The sequence below is a fragment of the Palaemon carinicauda genome, chromosome 16, assembly GCF_036898095.1.
Source record: "Palaemon carinicauda isolate YSFRI2023 chromosome 16, ASM3689809v2, whole genome shotgun sequence".
In the NCBI taxonomy this organism is placed as follows: domain Eukaryota; kingdom Metazoa; phylum Arthropoda; class Malacostraca; order Decapoda; family Palaemonidae; genus Palaemon; species Palaemon carinicauda.
In genome coordinates, this window is record NC_090740.1 from 55,074,307 (window position 1) to 55,095,557 (window position 21,251).

The 21,251-nt window shown below is 41.4% G+C and overlaps 1 protein-coding gene across 3 annotated transcripts in view; it reads right to left on the reverse strand.

Moving 5' to 3' along the window:
- LOC137655738 (dehydrogenase/reductase SDR family member 11-like) overlaps positions 1 to 21,251 on the reverse strand; it is a 584,611-nt gene that overhangs the window by 292,592 nt on the left and 270,768 nt on the right. For all 3 annotated transcript variants that reach the window (XM_068389786.1, XM_068389784.1, XM_068389785.1), the window contains exon 2: positions 17,013 to 17,168. In XM_068389786.1, the coding sequence (XP_068245887.1) occupies positions 17,013 to 17,144 (132 nt within the window). In that variant the 5' untranslated portion in view covers positions 17,145 to 17,168. The remainder of the gene's footprint in view (positions 1 to 17,012; positions 17,169 to 21,251) is intronic.

The window sequence follows — 21,251 nt, forward strand, 5'->3', positions numbered from 1 at the left end:
CTGCAGAGGGGTACAGATAGACAAAGATATTTGGGGAACATCTCGACGAACGTACATAGAGAGGATCTTGATATATTGGGTTTTGTGTTCGTCTCTTTCTTTGTGTCCTTTTGATCTAATTGTTCAATTTACCTTCCAGTTGATCAGAAACATCAGCAGACAAGACATATTTATTTGAAGTCGTGACTTTAATGTTTCTTATGGTAGGAGGCGAGAGAGATGGAGGTCTCTCTCTTTTTCGATTAAAAGGTTGTGAGCTGTATGGTTTTTGCACCTTCCCCACTATAGGTTCACCAGATAAATTTGTTTGTGAGCTGTATGGTTTTTGCACCTTCCCCACTATAGGTTCACCAGATAAATTTGTTTGAAGTGGAACCTCCATCAGATCTCGCAAAAGACATGGCCTGAGAGAGGTTTGTACTATTATTTAGAATGGGAGCATATGGCTTTTGAATACCTTTCAGATCTTTAGGTATCTGTTTTGATTTTTCTACAATTTCTGGATATAGATTTTCAATGGGACTTTCAACCTCTCTAACTACTTTCGTATATTTTTCTTATCTTAGAAGTGGGAATATAATTTTCGTCCATGTGCTTTGGCAAGTTTTTCTTCAGAACCATTGAAAAAGGTTGCCCTGCTCTTATCTGTTTTTCAAGAGCTCTTTTACGAGCCTCTCTAAAAGTAACCTTTTCCATGGTCCTAATGGCCTGAATTTTTATTTCAAAAATGAACTTAACACAGCTTTTAGATATAGCTGGGTGGGCTTTCCCAAAATGTATGCAATTTGGATTTTCTATGCACACTCCATGACTATTTTTTTCACAGTTGGCACAAACAGCTGGATTATTATCTAGTTTTTCCTTGCATTTCTGGCTTAAATGGCCATAGATTTGGTAATAACATCGTAATGGTGAAGGGATATATGGTTTCACCTTCAAAGAGAGCCAACCAGCTTTAATAACATTTGGTAGTCTGCATTGATCAAACGTTATAATCAAAGTAGCAAGAGGAATACGTTGTTCTCCAACTCTCTTTCTCATTCTGACTACTTTTACTACTCCTCGACTCCTCAGTTCATCCTCAATTTCTTTTTCCTCTATGTCCAGCAATTCTGGAGCATATTTAACACCTCTACTCTGGTTGAAAGTGGGGTGCGAAACGCATCCAATATTGTGAGTGTTTTCAATCTTTCGCCTTGTATTGGGGATAGTGTCTCTATCAAGAGACTTCCATTTCCCAGGGGAAGAATTTTTGGCTGCCCTCCACATACAGCAACTATTTCCCTGTTAGCTTTAAAAAGTTCATGTCTTGCATTTTCAAATTCCAAAATAAAAAATTTCTCATAATTCACTACTTCATAGTGACCAGGAAATACTTCTACTTTTCTATATTTTTCTGTACTATCATCATTTCTCACTCTCTCTCTCGATTCTTCTCTGGTATTTTCTTATCATTCTTCATATGCCATGAGTAAGATTCTAATGTTACAATATTAGAACCCGAGTTGGAGCTGTCTGTACCGAGGTCCATGTTTGTATTTTCCAGGTCGTCAACAGAGGGGTTGGTTTTTTTTTTAAAGAGCAAGCCAGGTTATCCACCTCTTATCAGAGGACGTCAGTCCTCCTATCCCATATGACCCAACACGAGAAGAGGCTTCAGCGGGGACCAGTCCTCTATCAGAGAGGGGCTGCCTCTCTTAAGGTGGCCGTACACTGGTCAGTGGGGGTGGTTAGCCCCTCCCACCGGCTACTCCAATGCCTGGCGTCACCCATTACCCGCAAATGTGGGTAACTTAAAACCGGATCACTGGAGCCCGACTCCTAACAGACTTGGTCTGCACCCAATGGGGTCTGCCAGAGGGTGATCCCGTCTAAATTGGTACATGTTGAGATGGAATGCCGTCCATCCCACACTGTGCCAAATCCAAAGAAGCAGCCTAAGTACAATCAAACAAGCAAAAGTCGTCAACAAGTTCAAGCCCAAAAGGAAGAGATGGGAGAATAAAAAAATTGCCAAAAGGAAAAGAGAAAGTGCTGACTGATCTAGTTGGATCAACAATTGGGCACCGAGGTCAAGTGGGAAAGCAGTTCCCACTGTTCATTAGAGCCAAGCTGCTAACCCCTAAAGCCCCCATCCTTGACAAGGCTTCAGCATCTGGGGGGCATCCCCGACGGAATGCATTGAGGTTCCCACTGCAACCGAGTGCGTGACTGGTCACTGCGAGCCCCAAGAAGCTCCCAAAGGAGCTCGAGCGAGTGGTGCGCGCAGCCTCACCTGTTAAATGGCCAGAAAGCATGGGGGTTGGCTGCATCTAGCGCGGCTGGTATGTGCGAGAGCTAGCCTGGTCGTTTATGACCAGCCCCATATCGCGGGCTGAGCCGCGAGGTGGCTCCATACCAGGCCCAAATCGCGCGGGTCAAGTGCGCGGCTGTCTGGGCCTGCTCACGCGACACATGAGTCACTGAGTCGGTCCACGTGGCTACCCTCAGGGAGGTAGTCGTGCGTACCGGAGATTCTTCACGAAAGACCACAGCTGAGATTTTTCGTGCCGAAGCCAGGACTCTCCTTTCCCCGCTCAAGAGCGGTTCAATTCGAGTCTGAGCAGTAGATCAGGGGCCAGAGGACCCCGTCACCATGCTCTGGGAGACGATACCTAATCCCTCGAGTGCAGTTGTCGTACATGGAGGCCTTGCGCGAGATTCGCCGTGAACAATCCCACTATTGCGGGGAACACGGGAATCTCGCACGTCGCCCTCATTCTCTGGAGGAAAAGAGGTGTCTCGGGGCGCCATGTTCCTTTGACTGTGACTGGCCTTCCTGGCCCTCTTCGCTTTCCTCTCCTTCCCCTTCCTCTTTCCCCTGGGGGAGAGGAGTCAGAGTCAGAAGATGAAGATGAAGAGGAGGAGGAGAGGAGGAGGAGGAAATAGAAGAGGAATACCGCCCACGCTTCCTCTTCTTGTGTCCCCTCCGAGGTACTGGAACATTTGTCGAGGCAACAGCAGACGACACTGGACAAGGATGAACAACCTGAGCCATGTCTGTAGGCAGAGCTGTGGTTGGTGAACATGGTGAACCTGAAAAAAATGTTTTATCAGCAGGAGTTTGGCAGATTTTAATTTTAACTGCTTATCAGCAGGAGATTTGGCAGATTTTAATTTTAACTGACTTGCGGGCGAAGCTGTAAAGGGTTTGCCATCAGTCGTTAAAGAAATCTCAGTGATTAAAACCTTACTCTCCCTTGTTTTAACAGGGAGTCCATCAATTATTTTACCCTTGGAAAAAGTTTGCATTTTGCCAGGAACAAATGCGTTATCAGGTACATAGTCAACAACAACAGGGGCATCAGTGAACATGGGAGTCGATAAATTTACAACCCAGGGTTGCCAGGTTTCGTAAGAGAGAAAAGGCCAACCTTTGATCAACTGCAGCTTTATGAAAAAAAGGTCAAAGGTATAGCCTTTAAGGCCAACCTTTTATGATATTGGTAAAGGCTAACCAATTTCAAATAAAAAAAGGCCAAATTTGATCTCTTTAGCTGAAAAAGCCCAACCTGGCAACCCTGTTACAAACTCAATTACATTCATGTGTTCATCAACAATCGTGTCATTCAAATGACATTGTTGAAGCTCGTCCACCATATTTAAACAATGTCTTAACAAATTTAAGTCAAGCTTACCTGATAATCCGAGACACCCAAAGTTCCCCCTTCTTACCGGGTAACATGTCGTCATCGGTATCAGATGGTCCAACAATCTGTCGGATGTCTCTCGGAATCGCTGAAATAGCAGGAGCGCTAAGGTCACCCACTTCCCCGGCGAAACCCGAGAAAACCCCGACAGGCTGTGAATCCGGGCTTCCCAAAACGGCGGCCAGGATTCACACTGCGGCAAGGAGAACCTTGAGAGCAAGGTTTTCCCCTGCATGTCGAGCAGAGCGTGTGCGGGTCTACAGGTGACGAAAGTCACCCACTGCAATGCCCACCATGGCCTGCATAACATCGCATCTTAAAGAGTAACTTTCTCCTTCATAACAATGACACAATCACTAGTACACCAGCACAAGAGAAGGCAAAGGGCTGCAGCGTACAGAGCGGAAAGTAGCACAACCATCCTCACTGAGCCGAAGCGAGTGAATGAGGAAAGCGGGCTGGCAGGGGGGGGAGAGGGTGGAGCTAAGCTCCGCCCTATACCGCCAGCCAACTAATCAGCACAACTAACTTGTTTTCTTTCTCTTCGGCTGTTTTAGCTGAGCTGAAACGAATTCTTATATTAAATGATTACGAGGTTTGTATATCTCGTCAGAACAATGAGTGTTTTTCAAATTCTATCTTCTTCCTTGACAATTAATATTAAGACCTGGGATTACTACCAAATATAGATTTGATGTAGACCTCCAATAAAATGAGGAGTTTTTCCTAAATATAATTTTTCTGCTAGATATGAATTTATGCATTGGGGTAAAAAAAATAAACCCTAAAAATCAGGGAAAAATTAACAAACAAAATATGAACTAAAAAATTAGAAAATGGGCTTCATTTTTTTGCTTTATAATGTCTTTCTAAGCTATATATCAAATTTCAAAGCTATATCTTTAAAACTAATGGAGAAGATAGAATTTGAAGGTCAATATGTATACTTTTGAGATACGGGCATTCAAAGTTTTTCTTTCTAATTTTACAAAGACAATATTAATAAATTCTGATTATTATAAATGCTGTGTTCTTTTTCTGGGTATCAATAAACAAAATAAACAGTTATTTATCATAATTTAATCATAAATGAAGAACCTTTTGCTCAATGTTTTGCTTCTCTCTCTCTCTCTCTCTCTCTCTCTCTCTCTCTCTCTCTCTCTCTCTCTCTCTCTCTCTCTCTCTCTCTCTCTCTCTCTATTATTTAAAACTGCCATTTATACATACAGTATACTATAATTCTCTCTCTCTCTCTCTCTCTCTCTCTCTCTCTCTCTCTCTCTCTCTCTCTCTCGAATTATCTAAAACTGACATCTATACAAATACAATAATAACAATGTTCAACTCTCTCTTAGAATCAATTAATGGTTGATCTCTCTCTCTCTCAATTAGAAATGCCATCTATATCAACCAAATGCTATCACTCCAAAATTAAATTCATGATCTCTCTCTCTCTCTCTCTCTCTCTCTCTCTCTCTCTCTCTCTCTCGTACTCCGAGCAGAAATGAAGGCATTGGTAGAGGGTAGGTAAATGAAAACTACCAGCTACGAGAACATCAGCCAGAGTTCCCAAAGACGTATAGAAGTTATAATGCATGTACTTGTTTACTTGAAGTTCGTATGTAGATTGTGCTTTCACAACATCCTCGGGAGCTTTATAGCAATGCCAATGTTACCTAGGGTCATAAAAAGAACAAATAGTCTATCATTTTTCCAAACAATGATGATATAGCAGTCTTTAAATGACGACGTCATCCTTACTGCGTCGTCTGCATGACTGAGTTTGACAGAATCATAGTTATGTTTATTTTTGCATCTCTCTCTCTCTCTCTCTCTCTCTCTCTCTCTCTCTCAATTATTTGCTCTATAATACCAATGTTCAACTCTCTCTTAGAATCAAATAATGGTTGATTTTCTCTCTCTCTCTCTCTCTCTCTCTCTCTCTCTCTCTCAATTTGAACTGCTATCTATACCAACCAAATGCTATCACTCCAACATTAAATTCATGATCTCTCTCTCTCTCTCTCTCTCTCTCTCTCTCTCTCTCTCTCTCTCTCTCTCTCTCTCTATTTTTGTTTCTTTGTACTTCTGGTAGAAATGGAAGGCATTGGTAGAGGGTAGGTAAATGAGAACTACTAGCTACGAGAACATCAGCCCTTGTTTCCAAAGACGTATAGAAGTTATAATGCATGTGTTTGTTTACTTGAAGTTCGTAAGTAGATCGTGCTTTCACAACGTCCTCTGGAACTTTATAGCAATGCCAATGTTACATAAGGTGATAGAAAGAACAAAAAGTAAGTGGAGAACAAGAAAAAATGAACCAAGAAGAGAGGGAAACATGAATAAGAGTACAAAGCTGAAACCTGCTAACTGAAACACAGGCAACAATGAGAGATCGCTGGCAACTCGTAACATAGGAATAGTAAACTGAGGGTTCAAATACCTCGTTTAGGGTGCTTTTATGTAGGAATAAACAATAAAAGTTATCATAATATTATCTGGATTTCTTTAAGAAAAGAAGCAAAAATTTGTTGCAAATCTTTGGGAGCTCATAACTCAAAAACACTTATTCACACTTATGTACATTTTTCTCGCTTATTTATTGTTCAATAACTGAGAGAAAGATATCATTGAAAAGAAGAATAAAAATTGCACAATTCTGTCAAGTAGATTTTTTATTTTATTTTTTCTTTCTTTTTCACGATTACTTTGCGTCTAGACGAGGAAAAAAAAATAAAGATTCGTAAAAAAAAAAGGAAAATCAAAATTCCGGTTGACAGAATTGTTCAGTTTATAAAATAGTTTTTATGGTATTAGATTCAATACAAATGGTGTTGTATTAGTGGGGAAAAATGTACCTAAATTTTCTTTTTAATCATGATTTTTGCTTATAAATCAAAGTTTTTGATCAAATTACTTGAAATTTTCATATGATGAAGATATCATATATGTCTAACACATATATAGAAATTATGTATTTTGGATCATTAGAAAAAAAAATGGTGGACATGGTGGACGGTCCCCTTAAGCAAGGCCAGACTCACAAGCAGGGTGTAACAGTACCAAATTTGCCTAATCTCATTGCTGATACTAGACAAGGAAGTTGAGTTTTGAAAGTCACACATATGTAACTTTCATCATAGTTTTGTATGATGGATGCCTGTGTCAGGGTACAGAAGCCAAGAGACACATCCACTCATGAGGTCTGAGTTTGTGACATGAGGAAGAATGTACACAGTTCTTCAAAAATATTGTCCAACTCCTTCACATGGAATATCTGGCAATAGGCTAAGTGGTACCCTTTTACCACTGAAATAGAGAGGAGCTTATCTCAAGACAGACAGACAAAGAAGGCACCAATCTGTTGAATAATAGCAAAGCACAGATACTGACAGTTCCAGACTTCTCTCACAACTTCCAATGAAAATGCCTCTCTTGCAGGAGATTCTTCTGATGGTATATATCCAGCAGTGAAGTGCATTTGGAGGTACCTCACTAAATATGGGTCATAAATAATTCTCTTGGCACCTCAACAAGAAGGCTCGACAGATTGGAATATCTTCTGGCCTCTGCCCTGTGACGAGCCGAGAGAAGGGTTGTGAGTCAAAGGCAGGATGCAATCAACTGAGTTATATTGTTGTGGAACACTCTCCTTATATACAAAACCTCAAGGCAACAGGACATGACAAGTTCACAAGACAGACAATATCACAGAGGAAAAACCAGACAGGAATTTTCATGTTTGTTTTAGTGCGAGGGAGGAGCGAAGATACAAGCATAATATATACAAAAGGAATTATGTACAATTGTGTGAAACACGGTTGGTACATGGCTCCCCCCCTAAAAATGACATACTGTACATGTTAAATAGGGCGCCCTGATCTAGAGAGGCGAACTGTAGGCGGGTCATCTGGCAGAAGATAAGCAGGTTTTAGACGATCAATGGAGACCCAGTCTTCTTTGCCCCGAATGTTTAGGAGGACTGCGTCGGATCACAAGGAAAGGTCCCGTGTAAGGGGGCGTTAACGGTGGCTTGCTGGTGTCGTTGCGCAGGAAGACGTGCGTTGCAGAGTGCAAGTCCGTTGGTATGTGATGCTTCGCTGGGGGCTTGTAAGTCTGGCGGCACGGAGTAAATTTTCCCAAGACGTGACGTATGCGCTGGAGATCGTCGGAGGAGGTTGTAGAAGGAAAAAACTCGGCAGGGACGACCAACGGGTCGCCATACACCATTTCGGCTGCCGAGACGTCGAGGACGTCTTTAGGAGTGGTCCTTAGTCCAAGGAGGACCCAGGGAAGCTGAGTAAACCAGTTGCAATCCTTGATGCGGGACATCAAAGCTGCTTTGAGGGTGCGATGAAAACGTTCAACCATTCCATTGGCAGCGGGGTTGTAGGCCGTTGTCTGATGTAGGGTGATGCCCAGGAGATTCGCTAATGACGTCCATAATTGAGAGGTGAAAGTGGTTCCCCTGTCAAAAGTAATATGCTCAGGGATACCGAATCTTGAAATCCATCCAGAGAGTAAGGCAGATGTACATGAGGCGGACATTGCAGTTTCCATGGGAATGGCTTCAGGCCAACGAGTGGAGCGGTCGATGACGGTAAACAGGTAACGATGTCCTTGTGATGTGGGTAGGGGGCATACAACGTCGACATGAATGTGTGCGAAACGACGCTGAGGTTGAGGAAAGGTGCCCACTCCTGAATCCGTGTGTCGATGTACTTTGGAAGTTTGGCAAGAAGTACAGGCACGGACCCAATCCTTAGCATCCTTAGAAATGCCGTGCCAAATGAACTTTGCCTTCAGCAGCTGTGCAGTAGAACGGCACGAGGGATGTGAAAGGCCGTGGATGAAATCAAACACCTGTCGGCGCATGGGAGCAGGAATCCAAGGTCGAGGTCTACCAGTACTGACGTCACAGAGGAGGGTGGTGTTGGAGTTTTCGAGGGGAAAATCCTCCCAACGGAGGGACGTGCAGGATGTCCTACAAGCTTGATACAGTACTCTGGATCCTGTCGTTGGGCTTCAGCCAGGGCGTTGTAATCCAATCCCAGTTGAACGGCAGCCAACGTGTTTCTTGACAGGGCATCGGCAACGGGATTCATTTTCCCAGGGACGTATTGGAGGGTACAATTGCATTCAGCCACGGCGGAGAGATGTCGGCGTTGACGGGCGGACCAGGCGTCAGACTGTCGAGTGAAGGCGTGCACCAGAGGCATGTGGTCTGTGCGAATGACGAAGGGCGTACCCTCTAAGAAATGGCGAAAGTGACGGACAGCCAAGTGCACCGCCAGCAATTCTCGATCGAAGGTAGAATAACCCGATTCTGCCTTGGACAGTTTTCTGCTGAAGAAGGCCAATGGGCGGGGCGAGCCTTTGACCACCTGCTCGAGTACTGCACCAATAGCGACGTCGCTGGCATCGGTGGAGAGAAGGAGAGGGGCGTGTGGGATAGGAAAAGTGAGAGCCGCAGCAGTTGACAGGGCCTTCTTTGCATTGCAGAAGGCCGCTTCTTGAAGGGGACCCCACTTCAAGTCCTTTGGCTTGCCCTTGAGGGAGGCGTAGAGGGGAGCAAGAGTGGCGGCAATGGCTGGCAGAAAACGGTGATAATAGTTGATCATGCCCAAGAATTCCTGCAGAGCTTTGACGGTCGAGGGCGTGGGGAAATTCTGAATGGCTGCTACCTTCTCAGGGAGGGGATGGACTCCTTCAGGAGTGATACGGTGCCCTAAGAACGACACTTCGTTGGCGCCAAAGGTACACTTGTCGTACCGGACTACAAGGCCGTTTTGTTGCAGGCGGTCGAGCACGATGCGCAGGTGACGGAGGTGTTCCTCTTTTGAGGAGGAGAACACAAGTATGTCGTCCACATAACATACACAGAAAGGGAGGTCCCCTAAGATGCCATCCATGAGACGTTGAAACGTTGCCCCAGCATTACGAAGGCCAAAACAGGAGTACAGTGAACCCTCGCTACTTCGCGGTTCGACAATCGCGGATTCACCACTTCGCGGGGTTTTCCCATAACCCATATATATATACATATCGCGGATTTTCCGGAAAATTCGAAAATACCGCGAAATCTGAAGACAACCAAATACGATATTTTGTTACCTGTAATTCCATTAATACTGTAATTAGTAATATCTGCTCTTACTGATTGTTCATTGCATTACATATGATATATAATTCAGCACAGAAAGAAATAAAACACGAAAAGAGAATGTGATCATACGATAATTCAGTACGTAGTAAAATTAAATCGAACATGAAACGCAAATCAGATGCAGTCATACCATATTAGAATGGTGTGTACTGTAATGGATGTGCTTCTTTTCCATGAATCTTTTGTATGTATACGTACGTAGTACAGTACTGCATCCAATAATATTCTTTGTTGCAAAAATCACATTTCGAATACTGTAAGCGTACGAGAGAGAGAGAGAGAGAGAGAGAGAGAGAGAGAGAGAGAGAGAGAGAGAGAGAGAGAGAGAGAGAGAGAGAGAGAGAGAGAGAGAGAGAGAGAGAGGCGTAAAATAGCGTACGTAAATTTTTATTATTATTGTTATTATTATTATTATTGTTGTTGTTGTTAATAAAATTATTATTGTTATTATTATTATCATTATTATTATTATTATTACTGTACAGTATTATTATCATTATTTATTATTATTACGGTATTGTACTTAATCTAAGTACGTTCATTATGCGCGGGGCATCTTCTATGAGTAACCAACGCATCATGTACTGTAAGACGGGTTGTGATTGGTTCAAGCACTGATAGATGACGAATCAAAACTCAAGTTTTGTTATCTAGCCTGTGATTGGTGTTTTGCCCGCATCTTCTACCCGCAGCATCAAAGTTCTCGCGGGGCTGGATCGTTCACTTTCTCTTTCCGCGTATTGCTGAGTAGACGTTCTTAAGTTTGTGAAGTTTAATCTGTGCTGTGTGCGACTGTTTTAAGTTGAACTTTTTGTTGAACTTTCTGTTAAATCCTACTGTACAATGCCTCCCAAGCGTTCTGCTTCTAGTAAGGCTGGTAGTGAGCCTAAACGCCACCGAAGGATGATGACGATAGCTGAGAAGATTACGCTTCTCGACATGTTAAAAGATGGTAGAAGTTACGCGGCCGCCGGCCGCCATATTAGCATCAACGAATCCACCGTTCGCTATATCAAAAAGGACGAGGCGAACATTAGAAAGACTGCTGCAATCACCTTTAGCAGATCAGCGAAGCGAGTCGTTACAACGCGTAATAAAACGATCGTACGCATGGAAGGTGCTTTAGCTGTGTGGATTGCCAACTGCCGGAAGAAGAACATAGCGTTGGATACGAATACCATCCAAACAAAGGCTTTGAGCTTGTATCAGAATTTTGCTGCAAAGGAACCTCAAGACGACGATGGCAACCATGCTGAAGATGATGATGATGCAGATGATCCTCAACCAGGGACATCCACTGATTCCCAGCCTCAGAAACGTTTTTCCGCAAGCAAAGGATGGTTCGCGAAGTTTCAGAAACGCTTCGCCCTGAAAAGCGTTTCCCTGCATGGGGAGTCTGCTTCCGCTGACACTGCCGCTGCTGAAACTTACGTGAACCAGACTTTCAAGAACATTATCGCTGAAGGTGGATACAAGCCGGAACAAGTGTTTAATATGGATGAAACCGGCTTGTTTTGGAAGAGAATGCCGTCGCGAACTTTCCTGTTCAAAGAGGAAGCCAAAGCCTCTGGCTTTAAGGCATTCAAGGATCGCGTTACCCTCGTGATGTGTGGCAATGCTGCTGGATTTTTGTTAAAGCCGGGGCTTATTTATAAGTCGAAAAATCCTCGCGCTTTGAAAAATAAAAATAAGAATCTCCTTCCCGTGTACTGGATGCATAATCAAAAAGCATGGATTACAAAGATGCTGACCTCCAACTGGTTCCACCAGTGTTTCATCCCGCAAGTCCATGAATATCTCTTAGAGAAGGGCTTGCCATTCAAGATCCTTCTCCTTATGGATAACGCTGGTGGACACGCAACTGACCTGTCGCGTGAGGGCGTTCAGGTTGAGTTCCTGCCACCCAACACCACGTCATTAATTCAACCGATGGACCAGGGGGTTATCAGGGCGTTCAAGGCCCTCTACACGAAGAATACCTTGGCGGACCTCGTTGCGTGTGTGGATGCTGCCCAAGATGACGAGGATGAAGATTTCAACTTGAAGGCGTACTGGCGGCAGTACACCATAGCCACGTGCCTGCAGAATATTCAAAAGGCACTTCAAGAGATGAAACCTGCAACCGTGAATGCGAGCTGGAAGAAGCTGTGGCCCGATATTGTTTACGACGACAAGGGATTTACTCCGTCGGAAATCCAACACTCTGCAATACGGAAATCTGTGCAGTTGGCTGCCATAATTGGAGGTGACGGGTTTGGCGACATGACGACTGAAGACGTCGACGAGTTGTTGGACTGCCATTCCCAGCCCCTAACTGACGCAGACCTCGAAGACCTGACGAAATCGGCAAGTGAGGAAGAGAGTGAGGGTACCCAGGAAGAGACCCAAGAAAATGTCGAAGAAACGGGCTTAACATTAGAACGGCTTGCCAAGTTCTGCAACCATATGAAGGAGGCGAAAGAAATGTTACAAGAGTGGGACGAGGATATGGTTCGCTCGATGCAATTCTGCAACAAGATCGATGAAGACATGACTCCCTACAAAATGCTCTTGGATCGAAAAAAGAAGCAGCGGCAACAACTTCCGATCACAATGTTCTTCCAGCCTCGCAAAAAAGAGCCAGTTCCTCCTGCTAGTACGCCTTCGGAAGAAATTGAAGAAGTTGAAGAGGTGTCCCAGGAAAAGACACCTCCGTCTGAAGAGACGTAAAATACTATCATTGACTGCACAGTAGAACACATCATCAGCTTCATCATCATCATTTCTACTGTGCAGCAAATTCATCGCCATCACCATTCAAGTTTTTCTTCAACTTCTTTCGTGGTGAGTACAGTAACAATCTTTATTTTTTACTTTAACCTGTTTTATAGTTTAGTAATGTACGTACTGTATGCATTAAGTTAAAGGGAAGGTTTTAAAAGTCTACATGTTGTAACCTATCATATTTTTTTTGTTTAAAATTTACATTTACGTACGTAAAACAATCTCTCTCTCTCTCTCTCTCTCTCTCTCTCTCAAATTGTTTTCCTGCTTTGCTACGTACAAGTACAACTGTATAATTTATATTTGTAAGGTAACATATTTTGTAAATGCTTTTACTGTAAATACTGTATGTACTGTATCATTATTTATCACTATCATCATGCGCGTTAAATGCCTTGTTTGTTCTGAGCGTGGTTGTTTACTGAACGTACACGCCGTCGTTTCAGGCGGCGTCATAAAGAAAAAGATTTCATTTGGAAGTCCTAAGAAAAATACGTAAACTAAAACATTGGTAATAAAAAAATCAACATACAGTACTGTATAATCAATATAATCGATGCAAAAACTAACCTATACATATATGTGTACACTAAATGAGTTTGTTTCTTCATTATGATCAGAGATGAACGTAAACAAAACATTGGTTGCCATTTTTTATCGTGCTTTTTAGGTGTTTAGGAAACGCATGATATAAAATCGCCTTTAATATTTGTGCCTGTTTTAGTTTAGGGTGCTGTAGTACATGCATTAAGTGTTCTGTACATTAAAGGGTGGTTTGTTAACAGTACTACGTACAAGGGAAGGTTTTAAAAGTCCGAATATACATGTTAAATAAATAAATATCGCGCCCGCGTCTGGAACCTATCTACCGCGATAAACGAGGGTTCACTGTAATTGAAGGTGTATGTGCCATACGGAGTGGTGATGGCAGTCTTGGGGATGTCTTCTGGGTTCATAGGCACCTGATAATACCCCTTCAGGAGGTCGAGCGTAGAGAAAACCTTTGCTTTGTGCAGGTAGGAGGTTACATCGGCAATGTTTGGGAGGGGGTAGTGATCCGGTTCTGTTTGCATGTTCAGGCGCCTGTAATCCCCGCACGGACGGAGGGAGCCGTCTTTCTTCAGAACGATGTGTAAGGGTGACGACCATGGGCTGGAGGCCTTTTGGCAAAGGCCCATTTTCTCCATTTCGGCGAACGTCTGTTTGGCGGCTGCCAATTGTTCCGGTGCCAGACATCTGAATTTTGCGAAGACTGGGGGGTCCCGTCGTCTTGATATGGTGATAAATACCGTACTTGGCAGGAACCGTGGGCGTTTGGCGAAGTTCTGGACGGAAAACTTCCGGGTACGACGTGAGGAGGTGGGCGTAGGCATCCGTGGGTGCGCTGATGTGGAGAGCGAGGTTAGAGGGGGCGGGTTGAAGAGGTGTCGACAAGTACGAGTCTGCGTTGACCAATCGTCGGTGGGCGACATCGACCAGAAGGTGGAAATGAGAGAGGAAATCCGCACCGAGGATTGGCATTGTGACGTCAGCAACGAGAAACTTCCAATTGAATTTACCGTTTCCGAACGATAATGTGAGGCTCTCGTAACCGTAGGTGGGTATCGCAGATCCGTTGGCAGCTACCAAGCGGACGTCGGCAGATGTAGACAGACTACGTTGTGCCTTGAAGAGTTTCCTTGGCAAAAGAGAACGACAAGCACCCGTGTCTACCAAAAATCGCATGCCCGTTCCTGCATCCTGTAAAAAGAAAAGATTAGAAACATGGGAGGCCACCGCCACGAGTGATGGCCTACTTACACGTTTTTTGGCCACTGACAATCTTTGGCACATTTCTTCGCGGTTGCCCCGAATCTGAAGTGGTAGTAGCAAAACTGCGGCGGATGGGAGGTAGTAAGTGGCTGTAGAAGTCGTTCGTTGGGGCGCGAGCGATTGGTGGGTGGGTCGCCGCTTCGGCACGTCACGGGGTAGGCGTGTATGTCCTACGGCATTCATGTCAGCTTCGGTGTACGTTGAATAGGCATCCTCGTCGTCAGGGGTGGAGGCGTTGATGGAGGTCTTGAAGTGGCTGTCCATAAGGGCGTCGGCTTTGGTCATCAAGTCCTTTATGGGTAAACTATCGACATCGGGTATGGCAGCGCGCACAGGTTCAGGTAAACGGCGTATCCAAAGGGCACGGAGTAGGTTCACCTCACGAGGAGAGCCGTCTGCGGCAGGTTGAAGGCGAGCGATACTGGTTATTTCCCTGAGGGCAAGCGAAGCCCTTTGGTACCCCAACGGTTGTTACGAGAGCTGAAAAAGCTTTGCTATACGGGCGGCTGGCGACGGCGAGTACTGCTGCAGAAGGTATGATTTGAGGTCGTCATACGCTATTGGGGTGTCTCCTTGTTCACAAAGCCAGTCGGATATTTCTGGGAAGGTGTCCTCGAGTATCGCCGCGAGAACATAATCCGCTTTGGTGGTTGAGCGAGTCACGCCCCTGATACGAAAGTGGACTTCAGCGCGTTGAAACCAAGCGAACGCTTCTCCGCTAGCGAACGGTGAAAGTTTGAATGGAGCAGCCGCAGTACCCACTGCTGGGGTAGAGTCTGCCTCCGTCATATTACCAACGATGGAGGGGCGAGGGAGGTGGGGGTGGAAGGCAGTGGGAGCGAGTCGACTTCCGGGGTCACCAATGTGACGAGCCGAGAGAAGGGTTGTGAGTCAAAGGCAGGATGCAATCAACTGAGTTATATTGTTGTGGAATACTCTCCTTATATACAAAACCTCAAGGCAACAGGACATGACAAGTTCACAAGACAGACAATATCACAGAGGAAAAACCAGACAGGAATTTTCATGTTCGTTTTAGAGCGAGGGAGGAGCGAAGATACAAGCATAATATATACAAAAGGAATTATGTACAATTGTGTAAAACACGGTTGGTACAGCCCCAAATAAGCCACAAGGGTTAATCTGAGACCAAGGGTAGTCAACACAAAACTTGACATCCAATAGATTGAGCTGAACAGGGGGATGGCATAGGCATAGAAACCGTCTCAAACAATCTCATAAATGTTTAGGTTGTCCCTCAGGTACTGGAAAGAATTTTTCATGACAGCCAATGGGTCTAGTACCAGAAAAAAACAGAAACCCAAGAGCTTCATGTTTAACAAGTGGGAAATAGGTTGATCACTAGTTCCCAAACCCTTCAACAGTCTTCTCACAAGTGGAGTCAAAACCACTCCCCTACAACCTTACTATGACAATCATGCTGATCTGCTAAAGCATTTTGATGACCAGGAATGAAACCGATTGAAAGCTTGATGGTATGATGAAACAGACAATTGTGTCAGACAATTGTGTAACTGTCTTTCTGATGAGCAAGGGGAGATGGTCATCCTTTGCTTGTTGACGTCATTACTATGAGTACAGTATCATTATTACCACTATTGCTGTATTATAACAACCCAAGATGCAATCAATTCTAAAATAAAAATTACACAAATCAAAGGTCCCAAATGAAGAAAGTAGTCCAATGCTGAAAAGAAAGGGAAAATTAAAGAATAAACTGTAAAAGAACTAAAAAGAATTAAATCAATATAAAAAACTTATATAAATAACAGATAAACTAAATAAAGTAGAGACCAGGCATCCTGCTCAACAAAAAGAATTAGCACCATATTTAAACTTCTGAAGCTTCACCATTTCTATCTACTGTACTACTGTACAGTATTTGATTTGGAAGATCATTCTACAATTTGGCCAAAGGCAGAATAAAAAAGTCAATACAGGTACAGTATAGTACAGTAAAAATTTCATGTGTACCTATTGCTATGTCCGTCAGTGTATGATATACTCTGAGAATAACCAAATGTAGAAAATGGTCAGAATAAGGAAAAACCTTACACAAAATTAAAAATTAAGTAATTGAAAGGCATCGCTAGAGATTAATATCCTGATCAGGAATCAGAAATTGTATAGACCACAAGTTTTTGTCCAAAAGTCTAAAATGAGAGTCAGATTGTGAAGACCAAAATGGAGAACAATATTCAAAACACAACAGAAAATCACAAATCTTTAAAAGTAATAAGTGTTTTTTCTTAAATATACAACTGGAATCCTTCAATAGGAGTATGACAAGGAAGCACTTGGGTGAAGGGGGATACAGCTAACTGCTAATCAAGCAACTTGTTACTAAGCTTTCTCACCCAATCCAGCTTTTATTGAAAAGTAAAGTAAATATATAAAAAAAAGAGGGTTTGTATAATTACCAGAACAATTAAAATTTCAGAACAGACTTATTCTATTCGACATATAATTGTATAGATTTTTAGAAGAAATTTGTTGAAGACATGAATACTAACAAGAAAAACAAAAAATACAATCACAGAAAAATGACACTAAAAGCTCACCTCAATTCTTTCAACATTTCGTGCTGCCCCAACCACAACCATACCAGCTTTAACTAGCTTTCTACAGATGGTTGCACCAATACCACAACTTGCTCCAGTTACCAATGCCACTCTTCCAACCCATCGATCCATAATTACAGTATCTGAAAGTCTGATCTGAAAAAGTGACAACTAATTAGGAGAACTTTATCAATTATTCATTATGGTTAATACAATATCTTGACCAATTGAATTAGCTAGTCTTAAAACATACAAACTATTTTCAGATGTCACTCTAAACAAATAAAAATGAAAAATTTGGAAGTAATTTGTATTTTTCTTAACGATAAAAACCTTAGCTATTTATAGGGGTATTACTTTCGGCGAAGCTGAAAGGACAAGCCCTTAGAATTTAGCGAGGGTTAAGTACACATCCCACTAGTTAGTGGGGGGTACTGTGGTAGCTAGCTACCCCTCCCACTCACACACCTGTGACTGTGCTTTACTTTGCTTGAAGGTACGACATTGATGGGGGGCAGGGTTGGTGGGCAAGTATGTATAAATAGCTATGGTTTGTATCACTAGGAAAAATGATATTTTGATTATAAAATAAATTTTTGAATATACTTACCCGGTGAATATATAATAGCTGACGTCTCCGACGGCTCGACAGAATTCAAAAACTCGCGAGCGAGGCAAGGCAAAGGCAAGGCAAATTTTATTCTATCGACCCCTTCCGGAGTATGAGAATTACAAAATTACACAGATATATATATTTTACACAAAAACTACAAAAAGAAGAGACCAATAGATTACAACTATATTTATGTACACATATATTCAGTAAGTACATAATTAACGCATAAAAGGTATTTTGACAAAGGAAAGTACATACATTGAAAAATAATACCAGAATAATGAAAATCCTAGAAAGTATTAAATCTAAAATAAAGACATTATAAGGTTAACAAACCTTGCGAGTCTTTTCAGTTCTCTAGCATTACTTGTATTGAGGAGCAGACTGAATTTAAAAGTGGTAGGTCTTCTACAATAGTAGGGCTTTAGGTATCTCTCTCTTATTTCTCTAATCACAGGACAAACTAAAACATAATGGTATTCATCCCCAACTTCAATGCCGTTGCATAGTGTGCAAGAGTGCTGATTCTCTTGCCTAGAATATCTTTCAGTTGCTACAGGAAGTTTGTGGGTACCACACCTATATTTACTAAGGGCAATTCTTTCTGGAATATCTAAATTTATAATATACTTTTCTTGGCCAAATTCTGTCTTAAAAAGTTTATAATTACTACACAATATATTTCTTTCTACTTCTGCATACCACTGTTGTCTCTCTATATCTTTGAGTTTCATTTCTAGGCTATTTATTATCCACGTGTGATTGAAATTTTCTGGATGCTCCCATATATTTGACATACCACATGAATCAAGGATAGTTTTAATTTTATGGATCCAACTAGACTTATACTCATTCGACTCGTATAGAATTCTAAGAAAACGATAAAAAACATTTGACAATTTAGACGCCTTTGATTTTACAATTCTCAACCAAAATCCAATCATCCGTTTGCAAATAGATATTTCAATTTTGAATCTGCCAAGATCCCCATATACCATGCAGTTTGCTGTTCGCTTGTTCACACAGAGCTGATTTTTCATGAACTTCTTGTGAAATGCTTCAACATGATCTAGTTTGTGGTAACCCCATATTTCACAACCGTAAGTCAAAATTGTTACAATTAGAGCATCGAATAGATCACAGTTGATATCAATGGGTAATTCAAGTTTTTTACATTTAATTAACATACTAAATAATGCTCTACGTGCTTGAATGACTTGTTTCTTAATAGCTTTATCCATTTTACCATTATAATTGAACGTAGTACCAAGGTAAATATAATCATCTACAATTTCGATGCTCTCCTCACCATATTTAAAATTCGGGACATTTCTAACTTTTCCTCTAGAAAATACAACTACTTTAGTTTTTGAAACATTAATTTGAAGTTTCCAAGTATCACAATATTCTTTTACTTTGTTTAAGGCGTTTTGTAATTCCTTTGGGGATTCAGCCATTACAATAGTATCATCAGCATAAAGCAAAACATAAATACGCAAAAACATTTCTATGTCAATACTACTTAATTTTTCATTTATTTCCCTTGAACACATATCCATCCCATTATAACCCCCGCTAAGAAAAGACTCGAAATCATTTAGGTAGATGGCAAAAAGTAATGGGGAAAGATTCTCACCTTGTCTTACACCTATGTTACATTCGAAAAAGTTAGAAATTTTGTGATTCTGCTTTACACATGATTTTGCATTATTATACATATTATATATGACAGCCATAACATTACCATTAATGCCATGTGAGATTACTTTTCCCCACAAGGACGACCTGTCAACCAAATCGAATGCTTTTCTGTAATCAACGAACAAACAGTATATTCTCTTTTTTCGATGGAGATAGAAATTAACAAGTGAATGCAATACAAAAATATGATCTAGAGTACTATATCCTTCCCTGAAACCAGCCTGCTCCTCACCAAGTTGACCAGTGCTGTCAATATAATCAGTCAACCTTTTATTGACACAAGCAGTAAAAAGCTTCGCTACACAGCTCAGTAGTGTGATACCCCTATAGTTATCTGGGTCGTCAGGGGATCCTTTTTTCTTAAATATGGGTTTTATTATCCCTATACACCAATAACATGGAACAACTGAGGAGATCAACACAATGTTAAAAATTTTGCATATAACATTTAGCATATCATGAGGGCAATTTTTAAGGAACTCATTTATGATATTATCAATACCACATGCTTTTCTACTCTTAAGTTTTCTTATTTGAATTTGTATCTCATCTACTGTAAAAACTCTATTTAATTCTTCGTTAACTAACTAATGCTTGGGTCGAAATTATCAGGGTGTTCACTATCATCAGGTTCAACATTACCTCGACTGAGTTTAGCAAAATAATCTCGAAATGTTTTAAGTGCAATTTTACAAATCAGCTCACTCTTATCAGTATTCTTTAACAAATCCCAATAATCCTTACTACTACTTTTTCTCAGATTTCTAACATTTCTATGAAATTTTTTTCTGAAAGATTTCTTAGCTTTATTAATTATTCTCTTATATGTTTTAGCTCTAGCTTTCAGTTCGTTTCTAGCTTCATTTGTTTTGATTTTCTTAAGCCTGTTTTTTACTTTCATATATTCAGTTCTTTTACTAGAACAGTCTTTGTCAAACCATGGTTTGCTAACCTTTTTGCAATCCCTGTTTTAGACTTATTTTGATAAACTTTTTTACAAATGCCAATGTGTTTAGCAGGGTCAATATATAATTTTCCTAAATATTGTACAATATCATCCATAATATTCTGGGTTACATTCAAAGGGTTCAGTGAATCTAATTTCTGGTCTAATAAATTAATATCTCTAGTACTGAATGCTTCCATATACTCATTTTTTATGTCATTTGTCCATTTTGTTTTAAGTTCTTCATATTCAGAATTATTCATATCATAGGTTTCCTATCTAAATCTAAATTTTCCTCCTCCTGTGTTTCCGGTGGTCTCATATTACAAGTCTCTTCCAACCGTAATACCATAGAGAGGGCTGAGTGAGTATCGGACAGACACCTGTCATATTGCTCAACATTAAAATCCGTAATACTACTCATAAGTTTAGGAGAAACAATAAAATAGTCAATACAACTTTTACCATTAGCTGTGAAACAAGTGAAATCCCCCACGCCACTGTCCCCCCCAAACCTCCCGTTAACTACCTTAACGTCAAGCATTTTACACATTTCAATTAAGTTACGACCATGGTTATTAGTAATAACATCAATGTTATAGCGATCTGTGCTAAGACCAAGAGTTTCTAATTCCCTTTTGGAGCTAAACAGACATTCATCAATAAAATCATTTAAATCGATATTTTGCAAAGGGTCGTCATCTATAAAGTCATTAAGTAAGCCTGTTCTTGAGTTAAAATTACCAGCTAATATAATTGGTAACTCATATTTTACATTCAAGTTCATAAGATCATCAGCAATAACATCAAAGATATTAGATGAACAATAAGGTGATCCCTCGTGTGGAATATACAAAGCACAAATAATAATATCATTTTGTGTTTCCCTACAATGAAATCTTACACATAATAAGGAATCAGACACTGTGTCTTCGATCAATGTTACACTATTTTCCCTATCTCTTCTAATTAACAT